The sequence below is a fragment of the Zonotrichia albicollis genome, chromosome 10 (genome assembly GCF_047830755.1).
Source record: "Zonotrichia albicollis isolate bZonAlb1 chromosome 10, bZonAlb1.hap1, whole genome shotgun sequence".
In the NCBI taxonomy this organism is placed as follows: Eukaryota; Metazoa; Chordata; class Aves; order Passeriformes; family Passerellidae; genus Zonotrichia; species Zonotrichia albicollis.
This window is the reverse complement of record NC_133828.1, coordinates 31153867-31171352: the sequence shown is the minus strand read 5'-3', so window position 1 is coordinate 31171352 and position 17486 is coordinate 31153867. Positions and strand designations below refer to the sequence as shown.

At 49.5% G+C, this 17486-nt stretch overlaps 1 protein-coding gene across 7 annotated transcripts in view; it reads right to left on the bottom strand.

The window, feature by feature from the left end:
• CFAP65 (cilia and flagella associated protein 65) overlaps positions 1-14442 on the bottom strand; it is a 34808-nt gene extending 20366 nt beyond the window's left edge. For 5 of the 7 annotated variants that reach the window (XM_074548656.1, XM_074548654.1, XM_074548652.1 and 2 more), the window contains exons 1-16: positions 14305-14442; positions 13483-13551; positions 13031-13185; positions 12249-12351; positions 10639-10805; positions 9356-9555; positions 8575-8705; positions 7250-7472; positions 6667-6932; positions 5226-5426; positions 4450-4806; positions 3590-3727; positions 2487-2735; positions 1849-2073; positions 1467-1613; positions 48-213 (exon numbers count right to left, since the gene is read on the bottom strand). In XM_074548656.1, coding sequence (XP_074404757.1) covers positions 48-213; positions 1467-1613; positions 1849-2073; positions 2487-2735; positions 3590-3727; positions 4450-4806; positions 5226-5426; positions 6667-6932; positions 7250-7472; positions 8575-8705; positions 9356-9555; positions 10639-10805; positions 12249-12351; positions 13031-13185; positions 13483-13551 — 2797 coding nt within the window. In that variant the 5' untranslated portion in view covers positions 14305-14442. Of the gene's footprint in view, positions 1-47; positions 214-1466; positions 1614-1848; positions 2074-2486; positions 2736-3589; positions 3728-4449; positions 4807-5225; positions 5427-6666; positions 6933-7249; positions 7473-8574; positions 8706-9355; positions 9556-10638; positions 10806-12248; positions 12352-13030; positions 13186-13482; positions 13552-14304 lie in introns of those variants that run through there. The other 2 variants (XM_074548657.1, XM_026792253.2) reach the window with 2 other exon arrangements.
• Positions 14443-17486: the final 3044 nt, after the last annotated feature.

Sequence of the window (17486 nt, the reverse complement as noted above, 5' to 3'; positions counted from 1 at the left end):
AGAGGGGAAAACTAAGGTCCTGTCCCATGTTAATTCCTTTACAGTACCCAGTAGATCGCTGCGGACCTCCTCAGGGTCATGGGGCCCTGTGAAGAGTTGCTCCACACTGAGGATGTAATTCAGAGTACAGATCCCATCATTTAGCAGTACAATGCTGTAGCTTTTTTGATCACCAACTAGAACATTTCCAAGGTCCAGATAGTCCTTGTGTGCCTGGAATACAAACCCACCATGCTGAGGTCACTTTAACATGTCAAACATAGTGGTTGAGTGTAGCCACCACTTATCTCACCACATGCTGATCCCTTGGCACATGCCAAGTACAGTGCAGTGCAAAGGACTCCCTGCTTTGTGTAGGACCTGGCATGCCCTGGGAGATAGAATTGTTGAGGTTAAAAAAGACCTCTAAGATCACTGAGTCCAACCATTGACACTGTCAATGCCACCACTAAACCATGTCCCTGAATACACGTCTTTTAAATACTTCCAAGAATGACTCAACCACTTAATTGGGCAGCGGCATTCCAATGAGTGACAACCCCTTTCCTGAAGAAATTTTTCTAAGCATCCAATCTAAACCTCCCCTGATGCAATTTAAAGTGATTTACTCTTGCCTTATTGCTTATTACTCAGGTGAAAAGACCAACACCCACTTTGCTACAAACACCTTTAAGGTAGTTGGAGCACAATAAAATGTGGAACAGGTCTGTGAGGGACTCAATCCCTCCTCCAAATGCATTCTCCTACTGTTTTTTAGGCTGTTTGCTGGGTAGGATGTAGCATATTCAGGGCTGTGAGAACACTAGCTGGCCAGCTGCACTTGGGTCAAGGCTGAGAGGTTTTTGCTGGCCCTTTTGTGACTGCTTAAAGAGTGCCCCTCACTTTTGGCTAGTTGTGCACTCACATACAATTTATAATGACTACATACCTTGAAGAAATTATCACCCATCAATCAACATGATTGACATTGGGCAGTGACTTTCAAAGTATTATTTTATTTACCTCTGGTTTGTTAAGAAACCTGACTAAAAATGAAAGTGGCCACACAGACCTGCAGATAACAGGGGGAGAGCCACATGGAGGTGTACTGGCTATACCACTTTTAAAGGTCCACTACACTTTGAAATCAGACTAACAGCAAAACAAATGGAGAAGGAGAACAGACAGAATGAGAGGAGAGAACCATGATTCCCAAGGAGCCAAATGGATTGCTTGGTTGAGTCTGGAACAGAGCAATCCCAGAGGATTTGTTAAGGTTGTATTTGAACTGGCAGGACATTTACAACATGTTGCCATTAGGCCACTAGAATGAGTACTGTCATTTAAACTGAAAACAGTGTCTGGGGATTTTGCTGTGAATCTGTATTGGCTGCTTCCAGTACAGGGGAAAGAGAAAGTCCAAGACCCCCATCCCACCCTGGTCCCCCCCCCCCCCCCCCAGTACTCAGTGCGCCCCTGTTCCTTACCCTGATGGTGCCCACTGCCCCTTCTCCAACGACCCGTAAGACATAATGGGCATCTGTGGGAGACTCTGGGCTTTTCCACTTCACAAACACCACAGCTCGCAGCACATACTTGGTTTCCTTGTCAGGACTAAAAGTCCATGCCTGAGCCTGCAATCACAAGAGGGAAGAGTGCCCACAGGAGCTCCAGTCCAGAAATAAACCCAAACACCTCAACAATTGCATTTAGTCCTCTCCTCCACTGTAGCTAACCTAGTTCTTTACAGACACACCACCTCCATCTGCATCAAAAATTCACACTGGGAATGAACATCCAGAGATTCAAAGCCAGGCTGAGGTTGTGTTGTAGAGAACAAACCACAACTTTAGTAGAATTTGAACTTACCATAGCTTCATAGGGCTGGAGGATCCCTGTAGTGGGGCTGACAGACAGGACCTTCCTGTCTGACTGACGGATCCTCCATGTGAAAACCATGGGTAGCCTCGTGCAGTTTTTAATGGTGTACATTCGTGTAGAGGAGGTCCCTATCTGGAGAGGCTTGAAGTAGAAAATTCCATCACCTTCTAAGAGCAAACGAAGGGACTGCCCACAACTCTGGAGAACAATCTCCTGTGGAATTAAGAGAAAAAGTAACAGCCATTAGCTAGAAGTTTCAGCTGCCTCTGGAGGAACCTTACAAAAATGTTGCTCCTTCCAAGAGAAAAGCAAGAAAAATTTGGATCTTAATAAGGAGAGGAAGGGCTTTAGGCCATGCTGTCAATTTAGACCCTTAGCATAATACAGTGTATTCCAAGAGACATAAATGTAAGGAACAAGGGGTACAGGATGTTTGGCACCACAAAGGCCTTTTTTCTGCAATGTTGACTCCATATTAAATTTTTTAAATATTCTTTCATTCCTATTTCCAAAGACAAAAATCTAAACTAACCATTAGGAGATGTAATAAGCATCCCAGTGCAAGTCACTGTGGAAAGGGAAGACTACAAAACTTTGCTCACCATTGTCCACTTCCCTCTCCTTACCTTAGTGTATGCAGGATAAGAGTTGAGCTCCAAAGACAGGACATGCTGCTGCAAGACTGTTGTAACTGGGTGAGTGTAGAGAAGGAAAATCTGGTGGCCTCCTGGAATGACATGTCCTAAGCTGGGCTTGACCAAAACAGAGGGACATTCTTCAGTGTAGTTCACACTGAAGGTTATCAAAGAGGTGCTCGTGTTGGACAACAGCACGCTGCAGTAGGTATCAGTGTCACATACTGCAGGAGGAAAAGTCTGGTGGAGACAAACAAAAAGGGTTGCTTTCATTGGGTTTAAAAACCAGCTTAAAGAAAAAGTTTTCACTACATTAAATTCCAGGTTCCGATAAGCACTATCTTGAATCTATGGAGAACTTTCTAACTGCTTCCTTTCAAGGAAAGAAATTAAACCACCTAAGGGTACACAAATGATGTTCTTTTCCCTTGCCATAGTGGCCCTCATGGGACTGGCGAACCTATTTTCCATCATGCCATGCTTTATGCCCATCCAGTAAGCGAGCTGCTTGCTGGTGCCTGCAGTTTCTGCATGGACAGTGACATCCTGGGTGAAGAATTCCAGCAAGCTGGAATTTGCTCCACTTCATGCACATCAAATAAAGGCTGCATGGCCTAGATTAGCTGAAGAGATTTCATAAGAGGTTCTCAAGACTATTCTTATACCTTAGGATCAGACCTCCCCTAACCTCATAGGAAAAACACCTCACTGTGCTACAGAAACAGCAGGAAGAGAGAGAGAGAACCTTCCCCTCTATCTTACAACCACTTGTCTTTCATGAGCATTCTGTTTGCCCAAGTGCATGCAGTTTTTGAGGCTCCTGGGCTCCCCTTGTTAGTGCCCATGCCCACCCAAACAGAAAAGAAGGTGATCCCAACAGCTTTTCTCTCAGAATTACTGAGATGGTTAGTACAGCTGACATGGTGGAGGTTGGGAAGCTAATGCAGGAGAAACAGCCAACTATGGTAACACAGCAGGAGCCTCCACACCATCAGAAACCACCAAAGATACATCTCAGTGCAATGGGAGACAAAGTAAATAATTCAGAACACTGAGTGTCTCTGCAAAGATCCAAAGGTCAATCAGTTACACACTTTGGGGACATCCAGGATGTACTGTGGAATGATGTGCTCCTGTTTTGCTTCATATGTGTGTGCTCTCAGCCTCACAGTCAGGCACCACGATGGGCAGATGGTGGCATCATCCTCAATGTTGTTGTAGTGTCTCATCACCTGCAGACACACAAGGGACAACACGGTGTGTGCAGGAAGGGAGTGTGGCTAGGTGTTTCACAGAATCACAGATTAATCTGAGTTGGAAGAGACCAGGTGCACATACTACCTCAAGCAGCTGCTTGTTCAATGACAGCCCTGGGGCTAAGGAATTGACATTTTCAGGGAAGAAGGACTGACCAGTGCCAGATGAGAAGCAGATGGCAAATGTTAACTTTCACTTACCAGGACATTTCTGGGTACTAAATCTCCTGTAACTGCAGACTCGTGTAACATGAATCCCATGTCACTTGGGAGAAGAAAGTGCCCTCAGCAGCTTTACTTGTGGAGGGCCTGACACAAAGACCAAATTCTTGCCCATCACCCAGGCCATAATAACCATTCTTGTGCAGGCTCACATCTACACTAATAGTGCAGTAATTCATAGTAATTCCTCCTTCAGTGTGGTGTACCATGCTTCATGTTTCCTAGAGATAAGTGTGGCTGTGCAAGTGCATGAGCTGTGACTTGTTCTGTCACTTCTCTCTCTGCATCTTCTCACTCTACCAGGACACAGGTGAAAGAGAAACTTTAACCAAACAGTGTATCAAAGCAGTGGCCAAAAGAGTTAATAGAGGTGCTCATTTTAAAGGGTTTAAACTGAATTTTAACTCGCCTGAAATACTTTATTCTGCAAAAAGTTTCTTGCTAGGTCATCTCTAGTCTTAGTAATTCCTACTAACCTTATAAACAGCAAAACCTTCCAGCTCTGCTGCATAAAGACTGTTGACCTGAGTGGGCATGCAAAAGACATGGAAGATTGAAGACTTCAATGGTAGCACCTCACAGATTTCAGGGCGCACATAGAAGGCACTGTCATGGTTTGGAGTCCAGGCAACAATGATATTTCCTTTGGTGTGGTTGGTCACACAGAGAGAAAGAGATTTTTGTGGTGGCACGCAGCATCCAAAGTCATACTCCCTGGGGCTGACACTAACATGAGCAGGAAACAAGGCCAGGTTGCTGTTTTCACCATTGTCGAAATACTCAGCCATGGCATTGGGTTCCAAGTATTCCTTGGGCGGCTGGTCCTCAGAAATCTACAGGATGGAAATACCTCAGTGTGAGTAGGGAAAGTGCGCCTGTGGGAGACACCAGGTGCTGCTTGCCTTCATGAGCAAGAAGGCCCTTCAGCAAGATGCACTTCAGCAAGAGTTCCTAGGACAGCTCAAAGTCTAGGCTTCAAGGAGGCTTCTATTTGTAAACCTCAATCTGAGACTAAAGAGGAAGCAAAAAATGACCCCATGATTGAGTTAATGCCAGAAAGAAGCTGAGCTAGGGTAAAAGCCACCTGACAAAAATAGTGTTGGTGTGTACTGGGAACATCAACAGCAGAAATACTAAAGAAATCAATCTGGCACCTGCAAGCCCTTCTAGATATGTCTTCTGTACAACAGATACCCAGCATTTATAGAGAAGAGCTGAAAGTTTCTTAGATTCCAGGGAGGGCAGCTCATACCTCAGGGGGCAGCATGAGGGCTCCCTTTTCATCCATCTGCAACTTCTCACTCTTCAGCATTTCACTCAGGATATCAGGGGGATAGAAGGTCAGTCCCCTCACCATGTTGGTTCGGTACCAGGAGATGTGTCTTTTCTGAAGGATGGGTGGCTTAGCTGTGTCTGAATGGCAGGTACCAAAAAAGTCCACATACTGGGGTTCCTGGGAAAACACAAGACAGGATAATAAGAAGTAAACTGTCCTGTGATTGCTTTAAGAGTTTCACCATACCAGTATCACTTCCAAAACCCTGCTGGGAAAGGCTTAGCATCTGCAGTTTTCAGCTGCCATTAACTTTATGTCTCAATGTCAGACAATAACTTTCTTGAAACTGGAGTTGAAATTAAAGGCAATCAGTGCACAGCAATGCAGCTAAAGTTAGGAGAGAGACCTAAACAGACAAGAGCCACAGAGGATGCACCTCATGGCACTTACAAGCCGTTTGTAATGTAAAGCAGGCATTACTGACTGTCCACATCCTATTGCTGATAGGAACCTGCACCATGGGGATTCTGCTTAACAAGAGTCCAGGTTCTGCACTTGGGTCACAATAACCCCAGGCAGCATTACAAGCTTGGAGCAGAGTGGCTGGAAAGCTGCTCATCAGAAAAGCACCTGTGGGTGATGGCTGACAACAGCTGAACATGAGCCAGTGTGTGCCTGGGTGGCCAAGAAGATCAAGGGCATCCTGGCTTGTATCAAAAACAGTGTGGCAAGCAGGACCAGGGCAGTGAATGTTCCCCTGTACTCAGCAATTGTGAGACTGTGTCTTGACTATTATGCTCAGTTTTGCACCCCTCAGTACAAGAACAACAATGAGGAGCTGAAGCATGTCCAGAGAAGGGCAATGAAGCTGGTGAGGGGTCTGGACCACAAGTCTTATGAGGAATGGCAGAGGGAGTTGGGGCTGTTTAGCCTGGAAAAAAACAAAAGGCTTAGGGGGAATTTTGTTGCTCTCTACAACTACCTGAAAGGAGGGTGTAGCTATGTGAGGGCTGGTCTCTTCTCCGAGGTAAGAAGTGATAGGACAAGAGGAAATTACCTCAAGTGGAGTTGGGGCAGTGGTTAGATTGGATAATGTGAAAAATTTGTTCACCAAAATGGTTGTCACCCCAGGCTGCCCAGGGATGTAGTTGAATCATCATGCCTGCAGGTATTTAAAAGACATGCAGATGTGGCACTTGGGGACATGGTTAGTGGTATACTTGGCAGTGTCGGGTCAATGGTTGGACTCAATGATCTTAGAGGTCTTTTCCAATCTTAACGAGTCTACGATAGCTATCAATGAAAATGCAGTGGTAAGAGATTTGCAGAGACTACTGAGACAGGCCAGTCCTCTTGGGTTGCACTGAAGATGCCTCTAAAGTATCACAGCAATGAAACCACCCTTTGCCTCCCATACCTGGTGGTGGACGAGGCACGCGACTCTGCGGTGGTAGGTTATGGGGTGGGTAGGTCGGAAGGTCACCTTCAGTGTCAGTGTGGTTGTGCCCTCCAAGACTCCGCTGGGGCGATCCAAGGAGAAGACACTCCCCTTGCAATCAATATCAAACTGATAATAGGCTGGGACATCGGACCTGTTGCTGATTTTCAGTGTCCGCATCAAACTTTCTCCAAGATTGATCCAGTCAAAGCTCACAGAATGCTGGTGCAGTGACACAGAAGGACCTAGCACAACACGCAAGATAAGATCCTGGACCTGTCACAGCTGTTTCTTCCAACATGTCACAAGACACTGCTGCACTTAACTGATATTCCCAAACAGATTAAACTCTTCAGCAAACCTACTGGTCCTAGCAAACAGTTGGACATTCACTTAAAACAGTCAAGCAAATATAAATCCCAAATGGTACACCAGGGACAGCCAGATCCCAGCAGGAGTTTAGTCTGTGATTTCAGGCTATGATAACTTCAAGCCCCTCCACAAGCACTAACATTTTCCCTCCAGAGAAGCTGACAGGGAGAAACAGGAAAGGCTTTGGTACCTTTACATGAGCCAACCACTTTCAGAACAGTCTTCAAGTGGCATCCAGCAGATGTGATCGTGAAATAGTCAGTGCTGTGCTCTCCTACTACTTGGGGCTGAAACCGTATGCACAAGAGCAGCTTCCCTTTGGCAGGGACAACATCACTGGACATATTACAGGAGAAAACATAACCATAAAGCAGAGGGTTTTCTGCTCGTTCTATTATACATGGTGCATCAACCTACAAGTAGAAAAGAAACAGGTTAACAAAGGAACCAACATGAGCCAGGATGGCTCTGAATGAAGGACACTAATCAGGTAAGAACTGCCATTTTCAGCAGTGCTGAACACCACCAAGAACACCAAGGCCGCCACAGAACCACTGTGCAGCAAACCTCTGCCATTTTGTTCTGATAGAGAACGGGTGGCAACTCAAGCAACTCAAGCAACTCAAGCTCCCTCAACATGGTCAGAAATCAGCAGGCTGCAGCAAAACTCCCTGTGATCTCTGGGGTTGGAGTGCCCCTCCTGGTAGGTGGAAAGATGGCTCAAGGTATCCCTAGGGGCCAAAACAGCATAAATGACTGCTGTGACCAGGGGAACATGCAGGCAGGTAACTTATTTCCCTCTATCCACAGTTCCACCTTGTTTATGGGTCTTCTTTTCCCAAAAAAAAAACAAAGCTGGTGCTCTGACACGGTACTCAAGACCCTTTTAAAAAATGTCCTGATGCTTGCCTGGCAATGCTGTGCAGATAATAACAGTACAAAAATGAGTGTGTCTTTTCTACTCCCAAGCTGCAGGGCCTGTGGAGGAGTCAGCACTGCTGTCATCTATGTCAGCAGTCTCTGAGTACATCCATCACTTCAGAGGCTGGGAAGGGCTGAGCTGGCACAGGTAACAAGGTGCTCAAATCCATTTGACTTTTTGAACAATTGACTGGGCTACGTTCCACGGAGGGCAGCGGAAGATCCATCAGTTGCCTGGGACACACATGCAGCAATTTGAGACTGACACAAGTGCCACACAGGATTGATGGACTTGTCCAGGGTGGGCAGGAGAGCTGCAGGGTGCAAAGGATATGCTGATGTGGACCAAGCACAGAAGAGAGGCAGGGGGAAACTGCAATACCCCACTGCAAATGGCTAAGTTGCTAGCACTGTAGCTGGGAGGCAAGAGTGAATGGCATGGCTGGTAGGGGAAGGCTCATCACCTCTGCTTCATTCACACTCACACTTAGGTTATTTTTGCAGCTTTAAGGGAGATACACAAGACCACATATCCCATGGAAATGTGTCAGCTTGCCAGCTTCTTATAAGAAATCAATCTCCCTCTCCCCATACCACAGACACATTGAAGATTTCCACAGACTTCTCCACAGTTGTCCCCACTGGAACTGATCCAAAATACAGGACATCTTGAAACTTTCCAGGCTTCTTTCCCGTCACGCTCACACACAGGCAGGGGTATTTGGCTGTTAAAGAGAATAGTATACTGGATTAGGAAAGACAGGTGGAACCTCTACTCTTGAATATTCAACACTTGACAAGGTCTGAAGAACCTCAGATAACTCTGAAGTTAGATCTACCTTCAAAGTTGGACCTGTTCTGAACCAAATAGCTCTTCTAGCCTTAACTTACTTAGAATCACATTTTTTTGTTTGTCAGTGGCCATACAAGTCACTTCAGACATGGACTTGCTAATGAAATCATTGTTTATTTTTAAACCATCCAGAAAGGTTTAGAAATTTCCCTCTGCTTCTCTGTCTAGCAGGGACAGACAGGAGACACTGAGTGCAGACAAAGCCAGGAGTTTGTGGAGGCTTTTTTTCAGTGAATTCCTCTAATTTCTTCCCCTCTGTCAACTCAAACAGGCCTTAGAAATGCTGTTTGGCCAAAACATGCCACAGGGCATATTTGACCCTCTGTCTCTTCAGGTAACACTTCCAAATTGGCAAAAGTACACTAGAGAATTCCACAGGCCACTTTCAAACTGTGAGCTTTGCTTACTCATCACTGGGTTGAGCCAAATGTGGCAGAACCTTCCATGTATCCCTGTGGAATGCTATTCCAGAGTTAGGGGTGATACACATTTCTTTGAGTGTTAAATGCAAGAAAGACTCACCCAGGGCTTTTAGCATGATTGTCCTCTTTTGTTTCTCTTCACCTCCAAACCAGCACGTTGCTGTTGCATAATGCACCCCAGCCACCTCGGGCTTGAAGATCACCTTGACCAAGCACTTAGCACCTGGCTTCAGTGTGCCACTCTCAGGACTCATGAAGAAAGGACCTGATGTCTCCCAGTCAAAGATGCAAAAAAGATCACTAGGAAATGGAGATATATTTTTAGCAGATCAATGGATCACTTGCTGCCTGTGCAATCATGCATAGGATGGGCCTTTCCCAATAGGTTATTCAGTTGGGATGTGAAGCAACCAGTGCTGAATGGAAGAATCCCAAATGCAGCTGGACAAATATGTGATGCTGTGAAGAAATTTGTCTCTAGTCCCTGCTCGGCTCACACTTTAAAGAATCTTAGTTATTACAGCTAAGAACTTTATTAATGACCATAAGGTGATAGCAAGCAAATCAGTTCCACAATTAAATATTTGCTTTTCTTGTATCTAAATTTGCAGCTACTTAATTTAAATGACTACATTTTCCTCTGTTATATGCTCAGATGACAAAAGAGGATTGAGCCATTTCCCTAATACCTTATTCAATTTTCCAGAACCCCCTTTGCTTGTTTGATTTCTGCAAAGAACATGTTATGCCATCAGCTTTTTCTATTTTATTGATCTAAGCTGTGTGCTGCTTACCACCCTTATCCTCCGACATCCCGGGCCTATCCCTTGTAGCAAATTATTTCTCCAAGTGGAGACTGAAACACTTGAAATGGTTGGAATCACTTGGTTGGAGGTACACCTCCTCCTTGCCTGGAACTTCACTGCATTCCTTTCTACAGTACTGTCCTTTCTCATTAAAATAGGACAAACCTTGGTAACTGGGAGCATCCTTGCTCCTAAATGACTAAAATGTTTCCAGCTGGTAGCTCATCTCTCCCTGTTCATGCTGGGCAGGTTGCCTTTGGTTAAACGGGAGCCCAGGCCTCTCCAGGGAATGTGGGATGTTCTGTGCTCTTCCCCACCTAGTTCCTGTGCACGAATGGTTCTCAGCATGTGCTGGCAACAAACAGATGTGAGATGCCAAGATGTGCCCACAATGACCTGTACTACCATTCTGCTGACTTTTCTGCCAAGACCTTAGGGAAGGCAGAGTTGCCTGTTGTTAAGGCAGCCAACAGAACTAATAACCACTGGAATGAGCTGCATTTCCTGGAGAGTCCAAGAAAGTGGCAAAACACCTGACAAAACAGCAGGAGTGTCTGCTTAGGCACCTCTCACTCACCCAACATTGCAGATAGGAAACGCTGCCTCCGTAGCACTGTAGGTAGCACAGACAGGCAACTGGACAGCAGCTGGGATGGACAGACAGCAGCGTGGAAGCAGAGCATGCAGGCTAACAGAGAACTCACCCTCAGCTTTCATAAAGAGGATGCTGTCTTCATAGTCCCTCTGCACAGAAAAGCAAAGGGAGACAGCAGTTAGATGGATTCCACCTCGCAGGTGCTGCAGCTCTGCCCATGAATACCTGTCACCCTCACCACTGCAAGTCTGCAAGTGTTGGGGAAAAAATGTTGGCAACAGAGGCACCAGTGGAGGCCTCTGTGCAGGACAGAGAGCACATGAATCACTCAGAAAAGGCAGGCAGTGTGGAAGGTACTCAGGCATGCTCCTCTGTCAGGGAACACACAAATATTCCCATGAAGAGCAGCTGAAGGCCACATTAGTTTCACCCGGTTTGTTTCAAGGCAGATGGATTTCTTTCAGTATTTTCAAGATCCAAATTCAGCTGAACTGAAGCATGTGCAGCCTTTCTTTGAGCTCCATGAGCACAGAAGTATCAATCTTTGAATAAATGCTTTGTCAGCTAGAGATCCAAGCAGGTAACACACAAGTTAAAGATGTAACATTGACAGCACTCTGTAGAAATAGCCACAGGACATCTGCTGACAAGCCAAGATAGAAGGAATTGAAATATATGTCTTTTCTATGCTTCCCATTTGTCACTCTCCTGAGTAACACTTATACAGGTAAGGAGAGACCTTGGACACTGCAGCACACACAGTCCTTGCTCTCTCTAAGAAAGGCAGCCTCCTGTTTTAGCGATTGATGTGCTGCAGACAAACTATTCACTGAAAATGGAACAAGGCCAGCAGCTTATTTCATAAAGGGAACACTGAACAGTCATCAGAAAATCATGATACTAAAAGAGCAGGGTGCTGGGAATCTGTCCAATGACCATGCTGTATGGCTAGGACAGAGATACACATCAAAGACACACAGCTATCAACAAGAGCCAGAGATCAAGACTCAGAGCCAAGACAGACACTACAAACAACCTGAAAAATAAGAAAAGGGTCTGGATAAAAAGAACCATTGCTGTTTAAAATAAAGCTTACAGAAACACCCTCCATCCAAAAGAAGGACGGCCCCTGACATATCCCTTAGAAAACAGGTAGCCGTTGAATGTAGAGGCTTTGGAATCTCCTGTGGGAAGGCAGAAAGTGATCCCCTCAGCCCAAGGTTCTGCACTAAAACCACCCAAATGTGTTTCCTTGGGATCAAACCGGTGTGGACAGCTTAAGCACTTTATCTTACTGAGTTGAAAGGCAGAAATAGTACATGAAAAACTGGGAATAATACTTTTTGTGAGGATTCCTCTCATAACTACTGGCAAACTCTGCAGAGAAGTCAGGGATTAGGGCTCCCTCAGGTAATGAAGATGTGGAGAGATCAGGAAGGCCATTCTGCCCACTCCTTCTATGCTAGAATTCTCCCAAAGACTCATTCATTCAAGTGAGAACAAATCAGAAAGGACAAGAGAGGCAGAGGCCCACTTCTGTCCCCCAGAGTGCAGCCTGAGCACTGAGGGCAGTTGTGATGGTACTCCTTTACCTTTTCACTGGGCCGGAAAACCACGGGCAGGCGCACAGACATGCCGGGGTTCAGAGTGATGGGCTGCGGGAAAACAGTGAGGAAGGACGGCGTGGAAGGAGCTCTAGGCAACAAAATCAGAACAAGACATTTTGTCTGAGGGTGGGCAGCTTCAGTGAGCAGAAAAGAGAATAAATAACCAACATCTCCAGACCCCACAATTTAAAAGCACTTTACACGCGGGACCCCAGGGGTACTTTGGCAGCAAAACAGTAGAGAGGGACAGAACCCAGGTGTCCTGAAAACCTGTTCTCAGCTCAAAGCACCCAGCCCTTCCTCGAACAATGTTTTATGTTTTCAGGACATGCAGTGTGAGCACACCACATAGGGCAGCCACATTTGAGTTTCAGAGCAGGGAGGGTCACAGGGACTGCTGGAATGGCTCAGCACCCAGAGGGACTCCGGGAGCAATGGTTTTAGGTCACACTAGTGACTGGCTGGCACATATCCACAATTAGAATCTCACTAGACTGGAAATGCCTCACAGACAGAAGTATCAGCAAAACAGAATTTAAAACAAGGCATTTCATTTAACAGACTTCTGCCAGGAACAAGGCCTGTATTTCTGAATTAGCAGGTTTCTGTTTTGCTACATAAGGGTGCACCCATTGTCTCCTGCACAGCACTCAAGGGGAGAGAGGTAAGGTGAATCTGAGAAAAGGTGCAGATGTGACTGGTACAGCAGGAGTGAGGATGCAGAGAGAGCATGAGGACTACAAAGGACAAACAAACTTCCCACGCACCTGTAACTGAGCTTCTGGGCTTTCCTGTGAACATTTTTCAAGGTCAGGTGTTTGATCACCTCTTTTCCAAGTTTCCAGTCATGCCAACTGAGTGTTTCAGGGACCTCAATGCCCCAGAATATGGCTTTCTTCTTCTTTGCCTTTCTTGGAGACACCTTAGGGAGTAGCAGTTTGGGAGGAAGGGAGGAGAAATCACTAAAACAAACAGCCCTTTCTCTACGCTAAGGGTTTCTGACTCTGGCAGCGGATGAGAGGAGCCACCCCGCGGCAAAACTGCAGGAGTATCCAAAAGCCCTGCTCCGGGGTCCAGGGAGGACAGCTCCTGGCCACAGCCCAAACAGCAGAGGGAGCAGGTACTAAAAAGTGTGATGAACGACGTTTTTATGTTTCTCCTCTGCCTGCCTGCCAGACAACCCACCCAAGTCAGTAGCACTCTTTGCTCCTCCGCTCACCTTCTTGTCATAGCCACTCTTCCAAAAACAGTCAGAGTTTTGGGGCTCATCATGCAGCTCAGCAAGCATCTGAGAAACAAGAGGGAAAAGTCCTCACACGCGCTGCTCCTGCGCCCACAAACCCTTTGCTGCCAAAAGCCGGGCACTCCCAGCGATCCACGGCCCTGCTCAGGCTGCTGGTGGCGCTGAGCCCCCTCCCCGCCGGGAGCAGCACCCGCCGTGTCCCAGCCCCGTTGTGTCCCCAGCCCCGTTGTGTCCCCAGCCCCCGCCGTGTCCCCAGCTCCCGCCGTGTTCCCAGCCCCGTTGAGTCCCCAGTCCCGCTGTGTCCCCAGCCCCCGCTGTGTCCCCAGCCCCGCTGTATCCCCAGCCCCCGCTGTGTCCCAGCCCCGGTTGTGTCCCCAGCCCCCGCTGTGTCCCAGCCCCCGCTGTGTCCCCAGCCCCGCTGTGTCCCCGGTGCAGCCCTCTCCAGAGCGCATGGCTGTCCCTACGGCCCGTGGGTCACAGCCCAGTCCCTGCGGAGGGGCTCTCCCTGGCGCTGGGCAGCACAGCCCTGCCCACTACCGGCCCACAGAGCACCGCACAGCACAGCTGTGCCATGCGGCCTGTCCTGGCTGCCCCAAGCCCCGTGTGGATGAATGTGGCGGGACCCCGCTCCCCATAGCGAGCGCCCGCCCAGCTCCCTGGGACACGGCCATCTCCAACATGACCCGGCTGCCCCCGGAGCGGAGCAGAAGCCCGGGCCCCGAGTCAACACCGCCCCCAGGCCCGGCCGGCTCCCTCGATCCCAGCCCGGCTCCCTAGAGCACCGGGAGCCCGGGGCACCTCGCTGCCGGTGCCGGCGCCGGTGCCGGTGGCGGCCGCTCAGCGCCGTGCGGGCCGGCCCGCGTTGCCATGGAGACCGGACGCGGTTGCAGCGGCTCCCGAAGCGACGACGGCGACTGGCTCGGGTCAATCCGCGCGGGCAGCGGCAGCCGCCAGGGGGCGGCGGAGGGACGCGCAGGGAGGCGGAGATGGAACTGGAGCGAGGCAGGGAGAGGGGTCTGGAGAGCACTGAGCGGGGAAGGAGGCCGTGAGGGGTTCTCAGAGGTGCAGGGAGGAGACAGAGATGAGGGGCAGATGGGACGTTCAGGGGCACGGAGATGGAGGAGGGCGGGCGGAGGAGGGAGGGATGCAAGGGTGCGGGAGAGAGCATGGGGCGAGGGGTGTTGAGGATTTTTGCTGGTGCTGAGCCACCTAAGACGGGCCGTGAAGTCTGTGGGTGCATCGGATGGATGAGTGGGGACAGTGTGGGGATTGCTGGGTGGCAAAGGGTCACAGGTGCATCAGGCTGGAGGGTGCCGTCATGGGGATGGAGTGACACCTTAATGGGGCCAGGTCACCCTAAGCTCCTTGGAGCATTGGTGACACAGGTAACAAGTTGTTATCATTGCCAAAAGTAGTTACGGGGCCAAGACCAGCAAAGGCACAGAGGGTGGGGAGCTCTGGCTGTGTGAGCCCATCAGGTGTCATTCTTATGGGGCACCACCACCATGGGACAGTCCTACATCTTCCCAGTGCCCTGCATGACCCTCAAGGATACAGGACCTTAATTTTTCCGGTGGGGAGGGACAGATAGTGCCTCCAGGGTGCACAGGCAGCTCTGGTGAAGAGCGGGGCTGGCCACATCAAACCGCACAGGGAGGGTGCCCGGCAGAGGCAGGAAGGAGATGCAGCTTTAATGGCATTTGTCAGTGTTTACAAATGAGTCATCCAGCCAAGCAGCCCGGCTGTAAATCAGCACTCTAACTCTTCCAGCATCACTTGTGTCCCCTCCTTTGTCCCCCTAGCTCTGGACGAATGCCTGGCTCCTCCAGAAACAAGCTCATAAATAACAGCAACAAAACAAACCCTCCTGCAGCCACGGTGGGCCTGAGTGCAGCAGGCACAAGATGAACGCCTCCCATCCATCACTTTAACGATTGTACTCTGCAAATTAAACCTGTCACGGCCCATCAAGGTGAACGTTTTAAGCCTGTGACATGCCTTCAGCTCCCCTCCTCCTCTCTGGCACTTCTGTTGCTTTCCTTCTTGCCTTTTCCTCTCTGCCTCTACCATCCCTGTCCCCCATTTCAGCCCTGCTCCAGTGTGTGGTACTCCCTGTGGTCTCTTGCTGAGCCAGGCTGCACATCAGGGGATTGATAAATGTCTTTGGCCCTGATGCTCCTGCAGCCATGGGCTGGCAGGTGCCAGCATTTCTGTGCCCAGTCCTGTGTTTTTGCTGGGAGCTGGCACAGCTCTCCTGGAGCAATGGGTCTCTCCTCCGCTGTTGTCTCCACACGGCAATGGCAGGGAATTGGGTACCATCCTTTCATGCTTCGCCATCCTTTCCTCCCTTCCTTGTATTTTCCCCCTACACCACATTTATTTCTCTCTTACCCCACATTACACACCCACGGCAGGCTCCTGGCACCTGCTGCTGCCCCAGCTCATACCTTCCCCCTTGGACAGGTCCCCACGGGGCAATTCCAGGGGTCTGGAGACCTGCGTGTCTTGAGAGGGACTGCAAGGGGAGAGGGAACCTGGGCAGTGAGGATGCCATGTGCCCGGGGGAAACTGCTGAGCTGCCAGCAGCCACTGTGGGTCACTGTCCCCCCGCACAGGACCGTCATCCATCCGTCCGTCCGTCCGTCCGTCCGGCTCCATGCTCCTTTCTCCTGTCACCTGCTTCCCGTGCCCACCCCTCTGTCCCAAACCCATCGCATCTGCCCCCCTGCCCAGGGTGCGGCCCCCCAGACACCGACAGGCTTTTCACAGCCCTGCGATGTGTGACACCAACGCTTGCCTGTCCCATTGTCACCGACTGACTGCCAGAGACGGCCAGGATTCCACAGGGGCTGCTGTGCTTCAGCAATTCCCACCGCCACCCCAAGTCCCGGGGCACACAGCCCTCGCTGCACGCTCAGCAGAGCCGGGGAGGGGACAGCACAGCAGGGTGTGGGACAGAGGGACATCACGGTCTGTCTGGGAAGGGTCACCCAGCCCGCTCCCCCCTGCAGCTCCCGGTGCGGTGCAGTGCTGAAGCAGCGCTGCCCCTCTGCCTCCACGGCCATCTCAGCTCCCCAGCGAGAGAGCCAGGAAGGCACAGGAAGCACGGGAGATCTTTCAGGACCCTCCAGCATCCTGTGAGGACACGGGCAGCCTGCTGACTTACAGGGAGTCAGTGCTCAACCCCAGGGAAGGTTGAGTGTTTCCAGGGAAGCGGAACCGGGTGTCAGTCACCATCCTGCTGCCAAGGGTTGATTTCAGCCCAGTCAGAGTGAGCAAGATCCCAAGAGCTCAATGAAACAAGCCCAGAGAAGAACCTAGAGAGCTTAAGCATCACCATGGGGCAAGGGGAGCTCACCACAGCACTGAGCCTTCACAGCCTAAGCACTTTTCTGCCTCCTTCCCCTCCATTTATTTGGGACAATGCCACATCAATGCAAGCAGGCCAACTGCAGCATGGAAAACAGCATCAGCTTTGCTTCCCAGGACAGTTTTCCCTGCAAAGCACAGACCCTACCAGGGATGTACTGGTGCAGGAGGAGGCAAGGCAGGCTGGCATGCAACCTGGGCATCCTTGCCAGCTCTTCATGCCACCAAGGGGAAGGAAAAGCTGGCACCACACTGCATGTGCTGTTCCAGGCACTGTCAGATCTGCAGGGAAGCGGCAGTGCAGCCAAAGAAGCGTCTGGGTCTCCCTCTTGCAGCTGTGCCAGCAGCCTGCCAGCTCTCCAAGTCTGCTCTCCCCACCTTTTCCCCAGAGACTTGGTAGGACAGCACAGTAGGAGGACAGGGGATTTTCCTGTCCTCTAAGGAAAAGCACAGGCATCCAGATAACAGCTTTATAGGGGAGGGATCTGGGGACTCCTCCAGATACACACAGAGGAATAATTACAAGTTAAATAGGATCCAAACACACATAAGTTAAAGGGTGGCAGGTGCCCTGCAGCCCCCTGCTCCTTCCAGGCACAGTCTGTGTCTGC